Source organism: Drosophila subobscura, chromosome A (assembly GCF_008121235.1).
Source record: "Drosophila subobscura isolate 14011-0131.10 chromosome A, UCBerk_Dsub_1.0, whole genome shotgun sequence".
NCBI classification, from domain to species: Eukaryota; Metazoa; Arthropoda; class Insecta; order Diptera; family Drosophilidae; genus Drosophila; species Drosophila subobscura.
The window spans coordinates 6,022,899-6,043,853 of NC_048530.1; the positions used below are offsets into that span (position 1 = coordinate 6,022,899).

Here is a 20,955-nt window from a genome sequence, read left to right on the forward strand (position 1 = left end):
ACCCTTTCATTGTTAAAATATACTGTAAATATACCGTAAATATACCGTAATCAGAAAACATTCTTCAATTCTGATGTTCTATTTGATATTACCAGCCAGAAAAGACTTTTAGCACTGAAACAATAATTTAATCCGATTGAACAATCAATTTGGCTTATAATAAATACGCCTTTTTATTAGATTGTCTACCTTTTGACCTTATATTTTACAAATTTGTATTTGACTTTTTTATTAAAAGCACCGCGTAACAGTCCCTGCTTTAAAGCACTTTACAACACCGTCCAAGCAATTTCAAAATTGCGCGCGCAATTCCAATGCCCAATTCAAACCCTGTTGCCCTTAACGCTTTTTATTGAGTTTATTTTGCTGCTGCAATTGTCACAAATATACATTTACTTAAACATTTACAAAGTTTTGTCAAGTTTTCTGGTTTTATCTGATTTTTCTGGTTTTTTTGTTGCTCTCTGTTTTTCTGTATAGTTTAATATAATTTCTGTTGTAGTTTATAAACATTTATTTATTTAAATTTATGAATTTGAATCCACTGATAATATGTATTGTATGCATAGTTTACTCCTTACTTGTCTTCTCTTTAACTTTACTTAACTTTGGGTTTCTGCTTATTGCAATTACAAAAAAAAAACTGCATTTACCCATTTGGGCATAATTAGTACATTTAAATGTTTACATATACAGATATATTTTTGTTTGCTTTTTATATGTTGTATGCATATTTGTATCGTAAATGGTACATTTATTTATGTAATTTTACTAAGCTTGAGTTACGTATGAAATATGTGTGTGTAATGGTGTGTGTTTTGACATTTACCTTTCGATCTTGGGTTTGGGAGATTATGCAATTGTTGTTTCTGTTTTCTGTCTTACGATTACATACATACATATAAAAGACGAATTGCTCTATTATTCATACATACATATACATATGTATATTTGTTTTTATATTTATGCTTATATTACTTCAAGTTAGAGTTGACAAAAATGTTCGGCAAAAGCTTTTAGAATGAGAATAAAGCAGTGCCATCGAGTGGCATCGAGAGACAGGCAGACAAGTAGCGGCTCTTGGTGCTGCTTGCTCTCTCTCACTCTCTCTCTCTCACCTATGCCTGCTTGCTCTCTTGTTTCTGTGCTCTTACGGTTGTTTGCAGACAGCAGCTTTTGCTTGGCGTCAGGAAGCTTGCCATTTTCATTCTACTCCCAATCGGTCAAACTTCTCGAGTCATAATTCGTTGGCAGCATTTACCATGGTAAATGGCCTCTGCCAGTATGTTGGATAATTAACCACTCCTCGCATGCATAGTATCAATTTTCCATGAAAATGATATTCTGTTATGTTCTAATGAATAATATTGATATTTTTGAATACCCACGGTTAAGTTTGGAATCTGAAACACCTTACCGCCGTCTCGCCAAATCCCAATTGTATTTACTTGCAGTATAACATTTATCTTAATTCTAATTGTTTTGTTTTGTATTTGGTTAATTTTTTTTTTTTTTTTTTTTTTTGCCTGGGTGCCCCTCTAACATTGACTAGTTATACATTTATAGTTGATCGATCAATCTGCTTAGGAGCTAGGGAAATGTATCTTCCTTAATCCTATGTACATATGTACATACCTATGTACATACATTGTACATACCTATGTACACACATTGATAGCTCTGCTTAGGATCTACGATCTGCGCTGTACCAGCGTACCAGATGCCAACTACAGGGAATAATCCTTATATCCTTACATCCTAAACATACAAACATAAAAAAAAAAAAAATTACACGCATTTTACCATTAGTTTCTAGATATTTGACATACTTGAATCCCCCCCGGGGACTATGTCTAAGACTATGTCTAGGGACCTGTGTCTCTCTCTCTCTCTGTGTCTGTCCGTCTGTCTGTCTGTCTCTACCTCTAAAATACTGCACTTTCCTCTAATACTTTTCATTCTAGATTGGATACGATGCGTGGAAGTAGATCTAAGTCGAAGTCTATATCCTATCCACCTGCGTCTCCTGCAGCTCTATCTCCGTCTCCTCGGTGAGGGTGTAGACCCCTGAGGCGGCTGCCTGTGATGTTGTGGGTGTGTTGAGGACATCCAGCAGGGGACTGTTCAGCGAGGAGTAGCCCAGGGCCGAGTCGCTGCCATGGGCGATGCAGCTGTTGCTGGGCGTTGTCACCTCGCAGGATGTCACTGTGGGCGTGTAGGCGGGTGCTGGCACCGGCCCGGGTGCCAATCGTGGTGCCCCGTTGGGATCCATGGTCAGAATGGGCACCAGCTCGTGATTCACGTAGTCCTTCAGCACCAGCGATGTGGGTGTGTCTGTAAAAGCAATGGAATATTATTCAACTGTAAGCAATCGAAGTCTCACGTCGGATCTCACCTGTTACCAGGGTCTCTTCGGTGGGATTGCGCTGATAGAGATGCGCACGCCGCTCATAATGTCAGGAATTGGCCGGCACATAGTACTGTCCGGAGTCATCGGGTCCCAGGTCCATCATGGAGCCACCGCTGCCAGTGCCAGTGCCAGCGACAATGACAGGTCCACCCGTGGGCAGCCCGTTGTTCGAGTTGGCCAAATCGGTTTTCTTGAAGTCAACAACAATGCGTATGCGATGGACAATCTCCTCGTGGATGACATTGAAGCACATGGCCGTCAGCGTCATGCCGGACATAATATACACCGAACAGAACCAGGTGGTGGTGTTCGACTCGCGCCGCAGGCCCGGCAGCATGTCCCCGAATCCAATGGTCGACAGGCTCATGAAGCAAAAGTAGATGCCATCCACAATGGGCCAGTTCTCCAGGCGGTACAGCACCGCAGCGCCGAACACAATGTAGATGATCATCATCGAGAAGCAGAGCAGGATGGGCGCCATGATGCTCAGGCCGTGCATCGAGCCGCGCGACTCGCTGGCACTCAACGAGTCAATGTCATTCGGCAGAGTTGTGGGTGGAGCGCCAGCGCCAGCAACGCCACTGATGCCCGAGGAGTTGGAGACGGAGGCCACCGTTGCCGGGGGTGGAGCCACACCGGCGGCCTCTGCCTCCGCCTGCTTCTCCGGTGTGGTGTGGTACACATCCCGCACATAGTACGGCTCCTGCATGGCCGCCTGCTGCTTGCGCAGCTCCTCCTGCTGTCGCTTCCGCCGCATGCGTCGCTCCTTCTCCGCCATTCGCTTCTCGTCGTAGCAGCAGTAGCCACAGTTCGAGCACAGGCAGCAGCACAGCGCCTTCGAGAACACTTCGCGGGCGATCTTGGCCAGAATGCTGCCGGTGCTGCTCAAGTATACCAGAGTCAGGGGAATGCCGAAGAGTGCGTAAACCAAAGTCACGATCCTGCCCAGAGTGGTGCGTGGCGCGATGTTTCCATATCCTGCAACGAAACACCGATCGAAAATCAATCAAAAAAATGCCAAAAGCTCATCAAAATTCTTTCAGACAAGACTCTGTGAGTGTTTCGTTCCTCCAAGCAGGCTCCTGCTTGGTGTTGTCCAAAAGGACTCTCAAGACTTTGCGCAGATCTTTCCTCATATTCGATTAAGGGATTCTTATCGCTCTCTTGAACCACATTCATTTGCCAGAAATGCCAATTTGGATGGCGCCCGTGGGAGGCTGTGACTTATTGGCATTACTCTCACCCAAATGAGCCGTAACTCCTGCTCATGTCATTGACTCTTCAGCTACAGCTTCACCCCCCCACTGGGATTTCAGATAACACCCAAAAAAAAAAAAAGAAAATAAAAAATAAAAATAATTAAGCTGGCAATGGCAATAAAAATGCTTAACAAGCTTGAGGCAGGAAATTCCCCCGGGGAGGAGCACGGTCTTAGATTTGGTTTGGTTTGGTTTGGCCATGGGAATGGGCAGGTGGGCGTGGAATAGACACACACACACACACACGCACTCATCGTTGGCAGATGCATAAATTTTGGAAAATTTCTCAATTTTATTGTCTTGCATCTACTTTTGGGGGTATTCCTTTCATTTCGCGGCACAAAAACGAACGATGCGAGGATGCACTTTGCAGTCAGCTAAAGGTCCAACGGATAGGCAAACGTTTCGGCGATTTCAGATTAAAGATTGAGCAAAACTTTCCTCGAAGAAAGTATGCAAATCGTATGACAGCTTTGCACTGGAATTTCTCTTCATTTTTGCAACATTTTTTTGGCCAGCACTTTTGTCGCGTTTTATGGAGAAAATGCCAGCCAATCGCTTATGCGAAATATGTACTGGCAGGGCATCAAAGGCCGCGACCCACGCGACCTCCCTGTGCCTATTATTTTGTGAATATTTCTGTGTATTTGTTTATTGGTTTCAATGGCTGTGCGTTTGACTGTTTTTTTATGGCACAAATGATGCCGCCTGGTGGCGCCCCCGTGCCCCCGTGCCACCGTGCCACCGTGCCACCTCAATGAATCGAATCAATCGAAGGCGGTGTAGGAAGCTCACATGTGGATAAGACCACACACACGCCTGGAGCTCCTGTCACTCTCACATCCGGCAAATGGAGAGAGAAGATTTGCGGATGATTTGGGGAACATTTTAGCTGGAATGGGTGCTGTAACAGGAAGCGGATTTGGCGAGAGACCCTGGTTACCATGTAATTGCGTTGACAGCAAATTTAAATGAAATCCCAGACCCGTACGCCCCCCTCACACACATAGCCGCCCGTCAAGTCCTCACTCTCTAAAGAGAGCCAAAATGTCAATGCGTCACAAAGCAGACGACAGACAGCAGACAGCTCCAGCCAGACCCTCAGTTCACCCAGTTTCCTTCACAGGGAGTGGGGAATAAATCAAAAGTGGCAAAGATTTTTGGCAACATTTTGCTGATTTATTTGAACCACATTGCAGGGCTTCAGGGCTGCAGGGCTGCAGGGGGGCAGGGGTTGAGGAGAGCTCTTTCCGTCGCCCTTCCGAGAGGAAGTGTGGCAACAAAAGAGCTTCCCCGCAGCCAACCAAGCAAGCATCCATCCGATGCCACCCATGGGTGTGTGTGAGGCTAATAATATTGCCATTGACCCGACTCCCGATGCTGTGAAATTCAGCTGTGGCGCACTGTCAATTTGCCTGCCTCTGGAGCAGAGTGTCTGTGGCAGAGGCAGGGTGCTTTTGTGTGTGTGCACAGCACAGCATCTGCATATTTTATTGAAAGATATTGAAAGATTTCAATATATTGACAGACAGACAGCAGAGGGACGGAGAGCACAGCGCACAGCGTGGCTGTATGGCTGTATGGGTGTGGTTCTGCTGGGTTGAATGATTTTCGGGTCCGCAGAACCCGCTAATAGCCAAACGCTTTTGCTGCCCCACAAATCCCCGAATGTAGGCCAGCCAGCCAGGATGAGGCATGAATGCTTAGGCTTCAGGCCAAATGCAGTCCGAACGAGTGATTTGTGCGTCGATTGGCCGTGCCCGACCATTAGGGGCATTCCAGCAAGTGAATTATGTGAATGCATATTGAATATATGGTAGCAGCAGAGAGGAGAGAGCAGCCAAAAAGCAGCTGCAAATTAATGCCTTTGATCGTTAAATAGGTGTAGAATATTTGCATACATTTCGCCAAGTTTTGCATTCAAAGAGGAAGTTTTTTGGTAACTTAGCTGGTGCCCACTGCTCCTTAATGCTCATCCACTAATTGATGCATTTTTCCATCTTTTGTGTTCATTTTGCAGCATTTGTGTTCATTTTCTTTATGCTCATTGAATTATCCTGCCACTTTTTAGCGTCCAAAGAGTGTAATGTGAATGCAGGGCCCATTGCCTTGTTCCCATTTGTTCCCATTATGAATCGAGATGATTCTCCCAGGCACACACACACACAAAGATCAATTTGGGTTGCACAGCGATAAGCACCTATCGGATGGGTGCAATGGAAGCCATCGATCGATTAAGGGGAAAATGTGTACATAAATCGCGGTACGCTCTCCCACCCCACAATAACCATGAAGTTAAGCCGATAGGCAAGTGAATTATTTATCGAATATGCGTGCAGGCAGCCCCCCATCCCCGCCCGCTGCCTACATTTCCCCCCTCAGCCGCATAAACAACTAGACTTAATCTGCGGCACAGTAGGGTCAGGGTCCTGCTGCTGCTGCTGTGGCTCCTTGAAGATGGGTAGGAGATTCCCTCCATTTAGGGAGGGAATTCGTATCGATATGCCACCCACACACACACACACACACAAGCACACACACACACCCACAGAGAGAAATGGCAAATGTCGGAGTGGCATAAAACCGAATCGCCTCGGAGATGCGCAATTGATGATAGTGGAAATGTGGGAAATAGAAATGGAAATGCCTTGCCATGGTCTGTCAGTGTGTGTGTGTGTGTGTGTGAAAATGGAAAATGAAATTTAAAATTATTTTGCAAGTAAATTACTTGTCTTATTGCTGTCCAGGGGATTGGCCAACGCTCCGGGTGGGCCTATTTATTGCAGCAGCAGAAGGAGCAGCAACGTCAGCATCAGTGGCTGCCTATAAATTCGCATTTATGCCCAAGACAATCATGGCAACTCCACGGCTCTACAAAATAGTCTGAGCTTAACGCATACACACATTGCTGTGGCACTCATTGGATGCCCTGGCTCGAGAGTTGGTCACTTTTTGCCTTGCAAATTGTGCAGCGGGGAGAGAGTTTCTTTACTGGAAAGATGTTCCTGAAAACCTCATTGATTGTACAAGAGATCAGCTTGAACACTCGCTGACAATAACTCTATTATAGATTTAAAAAAAAAGGAAACCCATCACCAGTCCCTGCATCCACCAGTCACTGTACAGGGTATTTGCTTATTGGGTATTGGGTGCACTGCAGTGAAGTGGCTTAGTGGTCCTTTGGCCAGAAGCTGGACCAATAATCATAATCATATTGTGTCAGGGTGGGTGCCTGGTGAGGGAGAAGAACAATGGAGCTCCTCGTGGGCAGAAATGTACAAGCCACAGAAAAACAATAATAATAATCATAAGCAAGGACAAGGACAAGGACGATGAAAAGGAAAAGGAAAAGGACTAGGACTAGGACAAGAGGCAGGCAGGATGTCATGTTAATACAAATGTCCACCCCAACAGTCTGCTGACTAACGCAATTGCAAACTGCCAACCGGCCAGAGGACACCCACGACCTATGCATCCCCATCCACCCACCACTTTCCCCACATTTGCCTACATTGAAGCTTTTTTTTATGCATTCACAGAAAGGAACAACAGGAGAACAAAAGGAAGTCTGCATTAACGGAAACTCGCACTTGGGATGCCCTCTCAAATGTTTACAAATTGTTGCCAGAATCTAGAAATGTTTCCCACAAAACAGGAATAAATATTTCTCTTTTTGGAAATAATAATATTTAATTTTGAGCAGCAAAGGATATGCCAAAAGTGAGTATAAATCCATGGGCAAAAATGCAAGCGACCGAGGGGCACTGCCGCATGACACGTCCAACTGTTGGCTTTGGACTTTGGATAGACAATACTCAAGTGTGAAGAGTTTGAGGGGATCTTCTTCCTTTTTCTTTCCCAAATGCTGCCACAAATCGTAGTACCCTTCAGCATTAGAGTAAGTAGAAAACGCAGCAGAAAAGTACATAAATGTGGGAGCAGAGGCTGGGACTGGAGCTGGGGCCATGGGCAATGATGGTCGCTGGCAATGGACACGAGGGGGAGCTGTGTGTTGGTGTGCTGCTGGTGGTGGGTGATGAAAAGTGAAGGTCCTGTGAGGTCCTGGAACCTGGAGGACCCTAGTCCTTTATTTGCTTTCTGGCCTTTTTCTAGGCCGAGGGGCGGAACGGGGCGGCAGCCATCAACTTTTTTGGCCAAGATCAGCAGAAAATGTTTGCAAATTTTATTTTATATGATTTTCACAAGTGGAAAGTCGTGTCGCTGTATTGTCTCTCTCTTTCGCTCGCTCAATGTGTGTGTGGGTGTGTGTGTGTGGGGGTTTATGGGTGGGTGGGGGGTTTATGTTCTAAGCAAATAGCTTCGTTTGTTGTTTTTCTCTATCAATATTTGACTTTCGGCTTGGGTTTTCGTTTCTGTTTCTTTTTCTTTTTTTTGCATTTCGGGCCTACAGAATTACCGTTCATACATACCGCATACGCGTATGTGTGTGGAAAAGAGAGAGCAACAGCAGAGAGAGACAAAAAAGGCGCACACGACAGCATTCGGAAATGTAAGAAGAATATTCCCTGGGAAAATGACAACTGGTTTCCATGGGCAGGAGGCGAAGACTGCTGGAAGGAAGAAGCTTAAAAGTTTCCTCCTCTTGCCCCACCCCCTCCAACCGCCCGAAATATTTAAAATCAGATTCAGGCAAAACGCCTCCAATGATAGGGAGGGGTTCGGGTTCGGGATTGGGTTTTGGGTTGTGTTGCCAATTGAAAAAAATTGCGAAAAATTGATACAACAAGAAAAAAGAACCTTCCCTCTCGATTGAAGTCTTATCGAATTAGTTTTTGTTTGGGAGCGGGGGCCCACGGGAAAGGTAGGCAGGCAGCTCGTTTGGTAGCTCGAAAATTGAGTGAGTATCGATTGCAATTTAGGAGGCGAAGCTGAACAACGATGCAACAAACTGTGGCAGACAGTAACTTGTACAGCAAAGAGGTAAAGGAAGCTGCAGCTGGGATGCAAAAAGATGCACGAAAATGTCCAAATTGAAGCCATTAGCTAGGCAATCGATTGGCTGGTGCCTGCAGCTCGATAAATAATCGTTATGTAGCGTGCGATAACGATAACGATAACGAAAATGCTTGAGGCCGCACCATCAATCCATTAACAAGTGGAGTTCTTTTGGGCCTGAATTACTCCCCAAACGAGCTGAAGGGATGACCAGCCAGCCAGCATCCTCTCCGCAGCATCCAGCAGCTCCTACAGACACACACAGAGAGTGCGGACTGCATCCCGCAAATGCACTCATGCGATGGTGTCAAAAGGTGTACGTGGGTCAGGCCCCCAGCTATGGCCATAAGCCCCCCCGCGCGCGTCCACAGTGCCCCGTTTTTTGGGGCATCCACCCAGTTGGGGCTCGTTTTGGGTTCGTTTCGTGCAGCAGGCCACAGGGCAGTTGGGCCAGGCACCATTCGCCATTCAAGTAAAACAAATTTCCGTTGGGATGGAACATCAAATTTATGGCCCAGAGCCAGCGAGCGCCAGAGAGAGAGGGAGAGAGAGCACTGGCCACCCCATTGTTTCCATCTCTCTTTCTTAGGTTCGGGCAGCGCTCTCCCCTCTCATCCTTTCCTTCTATCTAGCGCTGTGTGCATGTGTGTCTGTGTGTGTCTGTGTGTGCCTGTGTAGAAGGCCATCATGCAGTGGCCATGGTGGCACTTACCAATTGTGGTCAAAACGGTCAGCGAATACAAAAACGCTTTGGCAAAATTCCACTCATGCGGAGGGCCACCAGTGCCACCGGGCACAACGCCACCGCCTGCGGCACGATGATGATAAAAGTGGGTGTGAAGTAGAACGGCTTCCGTGGCTGGATTGTTGCCGCTGCCAGAGGCGCCACCGCCAGCGTTGGCCACATCCTCGTGTGATAATTGCAGCATAACATCCTCGTTCAGTCTCTTGATTAATTGGTCCTGAAACTTGGCTATTTCCAGTGCTGCCAATCTGTTGGGAAACACGAGAGAGAGAGTGAGAGAGAGAGGGAAAGAGCAGGCGTGAGAATGTGTGTGGCAAAAAGGATACTCGACTCCGGCTGCTGCTGCTGCTGCCGCTACTTACTTTGTCCAATTCTCCTTGTAGAGTATATTGAGCGATACGGTTATGTCCCAGATATTCTCTATGGTGCGCTGCCTCACATCATAAGTGTCCGGCGAGATGCCCAGTCCAGCGAGTCCCAGTCCAAACTGCGGCATCTCCTGCATCTCAGCCTCGTCCGCCTCTGGCACATCCAGGCCGCCATAAACAAAGTCATTCGACGATGCACCCTGCGGTGGCATGCCATAGGAGGAGGTGCCACCGTTGCCTGCCCCTGCTCCGAGCATTCCCTGGGCGGCAGCCACTGCTGCCGCCACCGTGTCATTGTCCACAGTGTGTTGTCCTCCTGCACGCTGATGATGTCGTTGTCCTGCCTGCTGCTGCTGCTGCTGTTTCTGCTTCTGTTTCTGCTGCTGCGACTGCTGCTGGTGCATTTGCGGCGACCTTTGCGACTGATGCGGCGACTGCTGCTGCTGCTGCTGCTGATAAATGCCATTCCCCATGGCACTGCCAATCCCAATCCCCGCCAGATTACGCTTGGTGCTTGCCAGTGTGTGCTGCTGATGCAGCAGGGCCGAGTCCTCGTTCTCGATGGTTAGAAATATGAAGGAGCCTGCAAGCGAAAGCAAGCCAAAAAACATTAGCCTCATCATCTTTATCACACATGCACAGATCGCAGTCCCCAGTCCCCAGTCCCTGCTCCGGCCTTCAAGGCAGACAAAAACTATGAGAAATGGCAGCTCATTAATTTCTGTTATGGATACCACAGCCATGTCCCGCTCTGAGGTGCTCTTCGGCAACGCCAGCTTGCGATTTTCTTTGGCAAAATCAAGCCAATGAATTTGCAGATAAAGAATTTATTTGGGAAGATTTCATGCAGAATGCACAGAGAATGAATCGAGCAGAGACCTCCCCGTGATGCGATTTCACATTAGCGTAGAGCTAAGCAGTAGAAGTGCAAAAAGGATCGCAAAAGCTGGCACAGAAGAGGAGACAAATTGTGCAGTAACAGACAAGAATCGTAGAACAATTCTCAGAGTAGTTAAAGAACAAAGAAACAACTGAGGACTCTGGCGCTTCACTCCCAATGTTTCGAGTATTTGCTGGAATGTAGTTCGTTAGTGTGCCACGCCCCTTGCCGGCAGGACGGCTCAGGTCAGGGGTCATGGCTGACATGGGTTCTGGTAGTACCAATCGATGTTCGATTTGTCTGTGCCCCTTCGTGTTGATTCCTGTCACTCATTATACCCGGTGCTCGGAGAGTAAATGGGGTATATTGTATTTGTGCGGATAACGGTTGTATGTAACGCACAGAAGGAAGCATTTCCGACCCCATAAAGTATATATATTCTTGATCAGCATCAATAGCCGCAAAAGGGCGAAAACCTCCTAAAGCTACAGTGACCGGGAATGATATATCTATCAGATCACCGAATTGGGATCAGATAGGATCAATATTATAGCCAGCATGAAGAAATTCATTTGCTGGAGCTAAACCCACCCTGTCCAGCAGCTTTTGTTGTTTTTTTCACATTCTCTCATTCACATTCAGCTTCTGCAGCGTGCGGCCACTGCCTCTGCCGCGAGTCTGCAGTGCGTGGGTCTAGGGAAGGGGAGCGAGCTAAAGGAGCGTGTTGGCGTGAGAAGTGTTGTAGATGTAAATGACAGATGAAGAAAAAATGTAAACAAAAAACCGCTAAGGTACAGATGTAGTACTGAGTGCCGGGTATAAAAGTTGTGACGCGTAAAAAGCGTCTCGTTTAGTCCCTTCTCGTTTAGTGTTAATGCATCGCCAACTAATACACACGCATTCATACATCATTCACACTGACTCTCACATACACCCAGTGTGTGGCACACATTTTGTCAAGTTTTGGCTTCTTGTTGTTGTGTGTTGTACAAAAGTTTTTCGCCTCCCTCCACACACCATTGAGAAAAGTTGTCGGCGGAATGATGACTCCTGACAATGTCCTCGTCCTCGCTGGGCGGCTCTAGCACATGTCAAAGTTAAAAATAATACAAGCGAAAAGGATGGCTGCAAAAGTGGCTGGGCAATGGACACAGACTCTGCTCTACCCAGTCGGCTGGCCACAAGAGTGTGTGGCCTCAGTTCGAGTTGAATAAAATTCAAACAAATATTGGAAAATATTTCCTTGATTCGATTTCATCGCCAATCTATTGTGTGATGTTCTTTTAGCCTTTTCCTTTATCGATCGATAGGTGGGCTCTTGTGTCTCTTGTCTGTCTACGCCCAGAGGCATTTACTTAACTATTTCTCCAGCAATTTCCCATCTTTGCTCTAACTTCTGGGTGTTTTGTTCGTATTTCTTGTAGTATTTTGGACCTTCGCTGAAGCTAGCAAATGGTTCGATGTTAAATTGCAAGTTGGAGCTGGAGATATTGTCTAGAGGCAGAGAATAGAGGCGACGTCTGGTGTGTGGGGCGTGGGGTGTTGGGAGCAGCTGTCGCATGACGTCACCGGGCGGACGCATCTCTCACGCACGGCCTAGCCGAAAGTTGAATAATTGTTTGTGTCATTTTTGATGATTTCCTCCGAACAAGGGACAACTTTTTCCGACCAGCTGTCGCACGCACACACACACACACACAGCACACACGCACACACAGCACACACGCATGAGTGCAAATTTTTCGGTTTGTTTAAAGTATTTCCCACACACGGAGTCTGCATATGCTGCCATTTTTCTTGTGTTCTATGCCGCCATTGTCAAGCTCTTGTCAAAGCAGCCGTCACCGTCAGACAGCATTAGAGAACGGAGAACAGAGAAGAGAGAACAGAGAGAGAGAGAGAGAGAGGAGCAGGCCAGAGCTACCAAAAGTAAAGTCAAAGCCCAAGAAAGGAGCTGCAGATGGAGCAGCACGGCGCGTCAAGCGTTTGTCGGCTGATGTCGCCTTTTGGTTTTCTAATAAACATGACAGCGCTCAAAAGTATTCACACACAGAGACACACCGTGCCACACACTGTGCACACACACACAACTTGCCACACTCTGGCGGTGGGAGACATAAGTTTTTGGCTCTGCGGCCGCCATTTTGACATCTGTTTGTCGGCAGCCGGGGGACCGGAAGAGGCGGGGTTGTAACAAAATGATTAATTAAATTTATCACGTTGTCGTGTGGCGGTTCCGCTCCTTCTGCTGCTGCCTTTTTGGTTAATTTAAACGTCGAACTCTGTGACAAGATACATTAAGCATCCACCATGCGCCGCGGCAGGCTCTGTGCCGGTCCTGCAGCTGTAGCTGGTGGCTCAGAGCTCTCCCATCTGTAGCAGAAAACACACACAAGTCGGAGCGAAGCCACCGCGTTAATTAGGAAAACAACGAAATGGCAACAGACAAGCAGACAAACAGACAAAAGACCAGCCCCGAGACGAATGATATTTTATGTGCTGGCATCTACTTGTTGTTGTACGAGAAGCTCCACATGTCAAACAGCTACTGCAGCGGATTCGGCGCTATGTTGTTAGCCCACAGAACGACCCTTCATCGACTGCTGCCCATCCTGGCACTTACCCAGCAATGTGTAGGCCAGCAGCAGCATGCAAATGCCCAGATTTGTGAGCAGCGCTGACCAGACTGTCTGCGATTTGGGTTTGCGTTTCTTCGATTTGGTGGCATAGCCCGGCGGCACTGGCGGCGTTGTTTTCTCCACGGGTCTGGTATTGCGGCCCGATCCAAAGCAGCCGCACCAACCGTGTCGCCTCCGCTGGCGCTGCTGCTGCTGTTGTTGCGCCTGCGCCTGGGCCTGCGCCTGGGCTTGAGCCTGCGCCTGGATCGAGGCTGCTGCTGAGGCTGGGGGCAACGACATTGTGGGTGGATGGTTGGGTGGTGGTCCGGCCGTGGCCATCAGTTGGAGGGGCAGCAGCTTGGCGGTGCTCTTGAGTGTGCCACAGTTGCCGCTGCTCATCTGTGCTGCGCTGGAGGTGGGAGTGCTGGTGGGTGGGAGCGGGTGTGGGTGTGGGTGTGGGAGTGGGAGTGGCATTAGCTCTCCGATATAGTTGACGCTGGGTGGTGGCAGGGGATTTGGATATTTAAGGATTCCCGCGGGTGCCTGCTGCTGCTGCTGCTGCTGTTGATGCTGCTGATGCTGCTGCTGCTGCTGCTGCTGCACTAGTGCTTGGCCCTGGCTCTGCGACTGCGTCTGTGTCTGCATCTGAGTCTGAATCTGGTTGGCCACCTCGATGTCTTCCAGCGACGGCATCGGCAGCAAGGGGGTCGTTTTGAAGGTCGTGGTCGAAGGACTCGTTGTAGGCAGAAGCAATGGCAGCGTCCCGCTCGTGCCTGTCGGTAAACTGCCCAACCCTGGCAAGATTCCAATAGAAACGTAACTGGTGCCGGACGAAGTCGGGATGCCGCCGTACGAGTGAGTGGACGGAACAGTTGCAAAACTGTCCGCAGTCTGTCCGGCTATAGTATTTTTTTGCGAAGGTAACGGCGGCCCAGACTGCATTTTTACTGGTTGGTCCGGAACCATCTTGCATTTGGTGGCCGCGATTTCAAAACACCTTTGCCGCTCTGGCGATGGTTTTCTCCTACTTTTCTGTTGAAGAAAAACGAGAAAGAACAGAATGAGGCAGCGATAAGTGGCTTTGCAAATGAATGAAGATTAAATATTCACATTTACGTTTAGCATTTGCCTTTTGGGTACAAAAATAACGAAATGAAATACAATTCACTTTGATTCAAGCATTAATTGTATTCAAAAATACTTTTTAATGCATCACGTATTTAAGTTTTTATTTTTTAAATATTTAAAAAATAAATATACTCGAAATAAATTGAATTAAAATATATTTTTTTTGTTTTTTAAATCATCGCAGGTATGATCGGATATTTAAATATGAAATACATTTTTTGTAACACATGAAATAATTTAATTTTTATTTTAATTTTAAAAAAACGCGTATTTTAAGCATTTATACTCTCCGTGCACATATGATGGCATAAATAAATGTCAGTGAAATTGATCAGTTCAGAGAGTTTTTTAGGCTACAGAAAAGTTGTTGAACCATTCAGAAGGGTTTTAGTTTTTGGTCTGTTGCCGTCATGCAACAGCGCCCCTCGGTTCACACAAACATTTTGTGTCGTTGAGTCGTTTAATCGTTCCACGATCGTACCCCTAAAAACCGCTGCACCAGCTACACATTTTGGTTGCATAAATGGATTGCATCTACACAATATGTACATACAGATTTATGTAGGATATCGGAAATAATTCGAGTAGATTTGTAGATACATATGTGCAAAATTCCATCTTAATTTCCAATTACAATGCTGCAGATGAAAGCTATTTGAATATGAAACGGAGTTTGAATTTGAATTTGAGTCTGAAGGCTCAACCATCTGTTTGGCCTTTGAAGTGCCTGAAATTGTGTGGGGGCTGCAAGAGGCACGCTCGGGCTCGGGCTCGGCTCTCTGGGAGCTCTCTGGGCGCTCCATTAGTTTGGCTCATCAAAAGCATTAATTAACAGGCACTAAAACACCGGAGCGACCCATCCGAATGGGGCCTATACATACATAGATACATATTCGTAGCTGGGGTAGCTATGGCTCCCAACTGGCGCTGAAAGGTGGCTGCGGATTGGGAGTGGGAGTGGGAGTGGGTGGGACTCCTCTGTGCACTGTGTGTTTGCGGATGAAATCAGAATCCTGTCTACATTCGCATTAATTTGCACAATTGAATGCTTTTCATTAAGTTGCAATTACTCGAAATTAATGCCACAAAATTGTAGGAAAGCTACGGGAACAGGAACAGTGGTAGGATTGGATGGGGCAATGGCTAAGGCAGGGGCCATGGCCTCCCCTAAGCTTCTTAGACAGCATCTTGCGTTGCCTGCCATTGATAGAAGTTCGCTTTTGATTGATTGAAGTGCAGGCGAGCTTGGAATTTGTTTAGTTTTCATTTGAAATTGGGTCCAGCAGGCATGAGGCATGAGGCATGAAACTCAAACTGATTATTAGCCCGCTGGGCATGAAGGATTGGGCGAGGCATACACACAGACAGATGGAAGACAGAAATAGAGGCGCAAAGTGGCAGAAAGTGGCTGCAGGAGGCAGGAGGAGAATGTAAGTGAAGCAAGAAACTGCCAGGAGGCTGGCAAATAGACGAAGGTGTGGCAATTAAGGACGCTCTATGCGAGTGCTGCATATTTTAAAGCGCTTGACTTGCTTTTCCTCTCTCTGTCTTTGTATTTCCACCATGCCTCCATGCCTTCCTTCCATCCACTTGCCCCCGCTTTCACCTGCTGCTCTCTGGCTGCTCTCTCCACTGTTTGCTCCTGTTGTTTGTTGTGCCTCGAGTCGCCAGCGAAGGCGGCCAAAAGGCCGTCACAAGAGCCTTAGAAGCGAAAAATGAAACAAAAGCGAAACAAGCCAGCGAGAAATTCAGTTCAAGTGCAGCGACTCACACACAAACATTACGTATGCAGGAGAAGGGCGTGTCAGTCAAGCGGGGGAAGTCGAAGGTCTCACCTTCAAAGGTCTCCTCTGTCATGCCCCGCAGCATCAGCAGCAGTTTAACCGAATGGAATTCCAACAGTTGCAGGATTGGCCAACCTTAAACGATGGAATCGCAGCAACAGACTGAAGATGCGTTAGGAAGTGATTTGTATTTGTGGCCTTTCGGTTCTGAAATCGGTTTTGGGTGGAATCTCTTTCCAGCTGAAATCAAAACTGAGAGACCAGAGACAAGTGAAGCTATTCGTGTGCTTCGATTTCTTTCAATCGATTCAATTCCTGTTTGCCATTGTAGATCCACTGAACTTCGAGCAAATCATATTTCCAACTGATCGAAACTAATCGCGGAACTTTGGAAATTGAGGAGAACATATTTCCAGCTGGACTACAAATCAATGAGGTATCAGAGTGGCAGCAGACCAAGCTAAAGGGTAAGCAGAGGCTGAGCAGGCCTCCACTTCAGTCTCCCGAAAGACCGAGAGTAAGAAATCTCACCGTAAGCGCAACAATTCTGAGAATGAGCAAAATGGACAGGAGAGCGTCAGCAAAGATTCGAAAATAAATTCGAAACTTGTGAAGGTTTCACAGATAACCGAAAGTATTAATGAGGTTTAATTATATTTGCTTTGTTGTTGTTTTCCCTTGAGCCGCTGATGAGGTGTCAGAGCAGGAGCAAAACGAAAAGAAAACGATCCGCTAAAGGCGAATGAAAAATGCGATCGTCCATAAGTGCAAGCTGGCATATCCAGTACGCTTTTTGCTCTCTATTTATCATCCATTTATCGAATTGAATTTAAATTTGCGCCCGTAAACGACTTTTTGTCGTTGTTTTGAGACTGTAATTCCATTTTGCACATGATTTTACATGCAACAGAAACGACAGGGGGCACAGGAGCTCTATGCCACAAAATCCATGCGGAAAAACCCACTCGCCACGCCACGCCACTCCGTGCCACTCCATGCGACACCATGCCACTCCGCTCCACTCAACGGAATGCAGTCCGATCAGAGAGAGAGAGAGAGAGCGAGAGAGAGCGAGAGAGAGAAAGGTATGAAAACATCGCGGGGATTAAGAATCATTTCCTGGTGCATGCCCCAAGAGGATGAAAGCTGAACATTAAATGCTCGCTCAAATGAGATGAAAACAGATGAAAGCCACGCGGAGTGTGGCGGAGGCAGTAGCAGGACTTGCAGCAGCAGCAGCAGCAGCAGCAGCAACCACACAGCCACAGCAGCGGCAGCAGGAGCACAGGGCTCAGGGTATCATAGTGGCACGGTGGCATCGATGAGTGGCAGAGAAAGAAAGTCGTTCGGGTTGGATGGGGTCCAATATTTCAAACACGCGTCGAACGCATTTCCCGTACCCGGAAAACGGTTACAGCGGAAATGCAACTTTGCCCCGTTGTTCGAGCGTAACTGTAGTTTATGTTTGCCCCATGCCACACACACACACACACACACGCACACACACACACAACGACTCCCACTCGGAGTCCCCTCTCGGGGCCATCATACGCACATGGATTGCTGCCTCTTGCTTGCTGTCCCTGCGGCCATCACACACATGCCATTCTTTGTGGCAAGAACTATCAACAGAGAGAGAGAGAGAGAGAGAGAGGGTGATAGTGCGAGTGGTGCAACATGAGGTAGCGAGAGGGAGAGTGCCACAGTGGCAGAATGGCAGAGTGGAGACCCGCATAAATTGCTTTTTTGGGATTTTCATTCTTTTTGTTTTGTTTTTCGGGATTCCCATTCGTTTCTTTTTTTCACCGCTTTTCCACAGCTTTGTTACGGGCAGTCACAGCTACAGTCACAGCTACAGCCACGTCCGGCTACGTCCGGGGCCACAGTGTGTCCGCCTAATGTCTGCTGCCTGTTCGTTGTCACCTCTGGCTGCTCTGGCAGGAGTTCTCCCGCCAGCCTGTGGCCCTGCCTGCCCCCTGCCCCTTGTCCTTTGCATTCTTTTATTCCCTCTGTTGCTCTCTTGCTCTCCTGGTGGCGGGTCTCCTGATTTTTACAATAACTCCGCAGCGCTAAGGCAAAGCCTAGCCCGCCATGACTGAGGCCTTCCCAGGCCTTCAAAAAGGAGCCCAAAGTCCCTTTTGGATGTACCTCAAAAAAGTGTATGCAAGTGTATCCAAAGCTTCGGCTCCTTCACATTTTTGTATGTCCTTCCTTTCTGTCTCATTTTGTATGTTGTTGTTGTGCCGTTTTTTTCCTGGCTGGCTGGCTGGCTGGCTGGCTGACATTCATTTTCTTGTGCTTTGTGTCTCACGCAGTAAATTGAGATGGATGGATGGCCGAAGGAATGAATGAAGTGACGGCAGTGCCAAAGGACTTCCTCCTTTCGGTTGAGCCAATAAGCTGGGCGTGGCAGCATCTTGGATTTAACAGAGAGATAGCAAGAGAGAAGACGAGACGAGAGAGAGATTCCTTAATTGGTTTGTCCTCGTAAGTGCGTCTCTGACTCAGGCTGGACGTGGCTGGACCTGGCTGGACCTGCAAAATCCTGCTCATTTTTGGTGCCTGATGTGCGGACGGACGAGCCCAAAAGGTGACCCAAAAAGCCCACACATTTCATTTCGTATTAAGCTGATTTATAGCTGAAAAACTCCGAAATGGTGCACTTTTCCAATGGCTTTCAAATGTAGCCTGAAAAGGGTTTTAATTAATGGAACATGTAGGCCCATCAGCAATCCACTGATAGCCAATCCGAAGCTACTGTCCATTGTCATATTGTTCATATTTAATGGTGTAGCAAGGATATACATAAATATTTAGAAGACAATTAGGTACATCAGTTAACCGCTTTTGTCCGTGTTTGGTGAAATCTTTTGAGACATTTGTTCTGCGTTCTTTTTCTTTCTCACTTTCTCCGCTTTACATTTATTGTTCCACTCTCTTTCTGCTTCCCAGATATTTCAAATTAATTTGATTTGTCTGCAATTTTGGCTCATTTTAATGCTGATTATTTTAGGCTTAAATGTAATTTATTGCCCCTTGCCTTGCCTTTTGCCCAGCGCCTTTTCTCTTGCGTCCTTTTGGCTCATTTTGTGCCCTTTCAGAGGGTCAAAGTCCCATGATTTTTCACAGCTTTTGAGCAAATTTGTACCCTAGGTAAATATCAAAGATCGAATGACTACATTCAGTGAACTATTTATGTATAACTTCAAATTTATTCTAAAGGTTTCCTGTACTTTTTTCGAGTCTTTTCGCCTTTTTTGTTTATTTTTTCATTTGTTCTTTGGAGTTGTATTTCGCCTAAATCTCGCTCCTATTTGAAGCTTCTATTTCCCACTCTCTTACCCTAATGTTCTCTATTTTTTACCTCTTTTTTTAGCACTCTTTTTAATGCATTAATTGTGCTGCTGCTGTTGTTGTTTTTGCGGGTTTGGCACTGCTGCCCCGCAGTGGGCGTGGCAGTGACTATCATTTGTTATATGCGCTCAGTCGCCCTTAGCGATGCGACGACTTTTTATGAGCGGCTCATTGGAGTGGCAGGGCGGCAGGGTGGCAGGGTGGCAGGGTCTCGGAATGGGAGGTGACTGGAGCCAGTGGAAGGTGCAGGCGTTCCGTTTCCTTTAGCGGGACTATTGCTTGGGGCATTAAATTCGTATAGATGCTGCTGCTCATCGTTAACTCGCGCCTCATAAAAGCAAAAAAAAAGACACACACAAAAAGAAGCAACAAAAGACACCAAAAGCAAAGGGAACATTGACCGACCGATTCGATATCCTAGAAAAGGAAACCAGAACTAGAACCAGAAAAATGCTCCATCTGTGTGGCTGATTGGACTCGTATGAGACCTGTCGGAATGCTTTCTGCAGACCTGTAGACTTTCTGTGTACATTTATGTATCTTGAAGTTGGCCAGAATCTAAAAGTTAGGAAGCCTTCGGCAGATGTTTTTTCTAACTTGGGAGTTCGTTGGAAGTTTCCGGGCTACACCTTTGTAGGGAGACCAACTCTTGCAGGGGAGATTTAATTATTTAAAAACAAAACAAATATCTTTGATCGGCTAGCTGGTGTCGTGTAATATTATACCCTAGCCGTTGTGTATTTTTTCTATTCTCTGAAGTTCAGCATTAATATTACACGAACATATTTGATCATTTCGATGGTTACTCGTTGTAGCTTTGATCTTCTAGAAATTCTTACAAAATGTTCCCTCAATGAGTCGTAACAAAGGTGCAAATTGTCGAGAATATTTCGATGTTCCTTTGTCGAATATACCCCCGAAACTGTGTGTAACGTTTGGGCTTTGGCTTTAACTTTTGGATTTGTGTTCGTATGTTGTTTGTGTGTGTGTGTGTGTGTGTGTGTGTGTGTGTGTGTGTGTGTGGTAAGGGTTGAGTGGGCGAGAGAGGATACTGTGGCAACGCAACCGTCAAAAGCATCAGACGCTTCCGGGCCACGCAAAATATTTGCTTAATGAAATTGTATGAGCGCGAGAATTTTTGTGTGAATAAAATTAATTTCAAATATGCAGCATGGAGGCCGAGCTAGCGTTTAGGGTGCTGCGGGGGGCTGCTGGTGGTGGCACTGCATGGGTGTCAACGAGTTTATTCCCGGAGATTAAGATGCCTTCTGGCTTATGAAATAAACTGTGTCTCTCTCTCTCTCTCTCTCTCTCTGCCTCTGTTTCTGGGGAATCATCTTCGGTTTTACGAGTACGAGTATATGCTTTTTCTTTGGGCCATTTCCAACGCGTTTGTTTTCGTTTTTGTTTGGGGGAATGAGATCTGTTATTAGCCCCGACCCTGCACCCCACT

At 46.8% G+C, this 20,955-nt stretch overlaps 1 protein-coding gene across 1 annotated transcript; it reads right to left on the reverse strand.

Moving 5' to 3' along the window:
• Positions 1-2,194: 2,194 nt before the first annotated feature.
• On the reverse strand, positions 2,195-14,261 carry LOC117901407. The gene is made up of 5 exons (XM_034812145.1): positions 13,242-14,261; positions 9,733-10,321; positions 9,338-9,618; positions 2,396-3,388; positions 2,195-2,334 (listed from the first exon to the last, which is right to left on the reverse strand). Exons 1-4 carry the CDS (start codon positions 14,200-14,202, stop codon positions 2,457-2,459), a joined length of 2,763 nt encoding a protein of 920 aa, XP_034668036.1. The 5' UTR covers positions 14,203-14,261; the 3' UTR covers positions 2,195-2,334; positions 2,396-2,456.
• Between the last annotated feature and the right edge of the window lie 6,694 nt (positions 14,262-20,955).